This window comes from Volvox carteri, assembly GCF_000143455.1.
Source record: "Volvox carteri f. nagariensis unplaced genomic scaffold VOLCAscaffold_209, whole genome shotgun sequence".
Taxonomy (NCBI): Eukaryota; Viridiplantae; Chlorophyta; class Chlorophyceae; order Chlamydomonadales; family Volvocaceae; genus Volvox; species Volvox carteri.
Genome location: NW_003307751.1, coordinates 5980 through 8239, shown reverse-complemented (window position 1 = coordinate 8239; position 2260 = coordinate 5980). Strand labels below are relative to the sequence as shown.

Sequence of the window (2260 nt, the reverse complement as noted above, 5' to 3'; positions counted from 1 at the left end):
CCACCACCGCCACCACCGCCACCACCGCCACCACCGCCACCACCGCCACCGCCACCACCACCACCGCCACCACCGCCACCACCACTTTGCAACGTGGACTGACCTTGTATCGTGTAGGACGTGCAGACGAGGATGGTGATGAATAGCCATCGATGGTGATGAACAACCGTTGATGTGCCGAGATGTTGTCGTGGGATCGAGCCGGCGACTGCGGCTCCCACACGGTGACAGAGATAGCATGATGATACAGCATGACGAAGCACGACGAGCCGAGACATGGCTAGTGGGGTGCGCGGTCTCAATGGAAATAAAAAAAACGCGGTACACGACCCAGCGAACACGACCGACCACGCAAACCGTCCCGCGGGTCAGGTTGTGTTGCGCATCACACTTCGGTGCGCATTGTGATTCTATTCCTTGCTATTCTTGCTATCGTTTCTACTCACTGCTATTCGTCGTTTCTATTCATTGCTACTGCTTTGCAACGTGGACTGACCTTGTATCGTGTAGGACGTGCAGACGAGGATGGCGATGAATAGCCATTGATGGCGATGAACAACCGTTGATGTGCCGAGATATTGTCGTCTGGCGAAAATCGGTTAGCGAGCCGATGCATGTAAAGAGGCCAGCTTCGCGAAATACCGCGCAGCTTATGTCGGCAGCGCAACTAGTCTACAACCGCCAGCTTTAAAGCAACCGTATCTGAAAATAAGTAAACCGGATGCATATATATGCGGTGCAATTATATTGTAGCGAGCCAACGTCCATGAACAAAACAGCTTCACAAAATGCCGTACAGCCTACACGGACAACATTGGACAAGCACTGCACAGTTCAGTGCGCGTCAAATTGCGTGGTTCGGTGTACGTTAAATTGCGCGTTGAATTGCATGTTTAATTGCACGTCGAGTTGTGTGGTGGGTTGCGCGTTGACATGCGCGAGTCGGCGCATGTCAAATTGCGCAGTGCGGTGCAGCCAATGTTTTGCGATTTGCGTGTTAAATCGTGGTGCGGTACGGTGCAGTGCGGTGCGGTGCGGTAAGCGGTCCCGAACGAAAAAACCAAAAAAACTCACGCACCGGGATCGAGCCGGCGACCGCGGTTCCCATTCAGTGTCGGAGCTAGCGCACACCACAAGCGGTGAGCGCCGATGCTCCGGCGCGCAATGCCCGGTNCCAGGTGTGGTGCGGTGCGATGCACTGCCACACGCAGTGTGGCGCGGTGCGGTGCAACGCGGTGCAGTGCGGTGCGGCGCGGACACCGAAGCGGTGCACGGCGATGCTCGGGGGCGCATTGCGCGGGCCCAGGCGTGGAGCAGTGCAGTCCGGGACGACGCGGTGTGCAGTGCACGGTCCAGAACGAAAAGAAATGAACAATAAACGACGACGACGCGAAAAACGAACCACGCGACGACGAAGGCAGCGCTCCCGAACGAAAAATATAAGAAAGCGGGCGCCGGGCGACGAAGCCAGCGAGCCGCAACGTAAACGTAAAAAATAGACAAAACGACGCGCCGGCACCAGTCGAACCGGCGACCGGGGCTCCCACTCGACGTCGGAACTACCGCGCCCGACAAAGCGGCACACGGCCATGCTCCGGAGCGCCTTGCGCGTGCCCAGTGCCCAGGTGTGGTGCGGTGCGGTGCCATCCACGTTCGGCGCGCTGCGCCGAACGAAACAACAAAACCGCAAAAAGCGGCGACGACGGCGGGGCGCGAACCGGCGACCGCGGCTCCCACGCGGCGACGGAGCTAGCCTAAAAGGCGCGGCTCCGAAACCGCGGACAAGAAGGCGAAAAACGGCAACTTAGCAAACGGCAACCCGGACGGACGAACGGACGGACGGACACGCGGACGCCCCCCGCAGCCTAAGGTCTCCGTCCCGACGACGGAACGACTAAACGTCGTCCGTCTAACGTCGGGACTACGACTACGTCCGTCTAACGTCGGGACTACGACTACAGACGGACGGCGAACGAGGCGCGGACCCTGCGGTCCCGAGGGTGCCGTAGCTCTCGTTCGGGTCCGGTCTGCATATGCTTGCACATCGCATATGCTTGCAGATCGCATATGCTTGCACATCGCATATGCTTGCAGATCGCATATGCTTGCACATCGCATAATATGCTTGCAGATCGCATCTGATTGCAGATCGTATATGCTTGCAGAGCGCATATGCTTGCACATCGCATATGCTTGCAGATCGCATACGCTTGCACATCCGATATGCTGCAGAGCGCATACACTTGCAGATCGCATATGC

The 2260-nt window shown here is 57.9% G+C and overlaps 1 protein-coding gene across 1 annotated transcript; it reads left to right on the top strand.

Moving 5' to 3' along the window:
* Positions 1–766: 766 nt before the first annotated feature.
* VOLCADRAFT_100900 (uncharacterized protein) lies at positions 767–1371 on the top strand (the record flags this gene model as incomplete). Its single annotated transcript, XM_002959397.1, has 3 exons — positions 767–1037; positions 1113–1188; positions 1242–1371. 3 exons carry the CDS (start codon positions 767–769, stop codon positions 1369–1371), a joined length of 477 nt encoding a protein of 158 aa, XP_002959443.1.
* Positions 1372–2260: the final 889 nt, after the last annotated feature.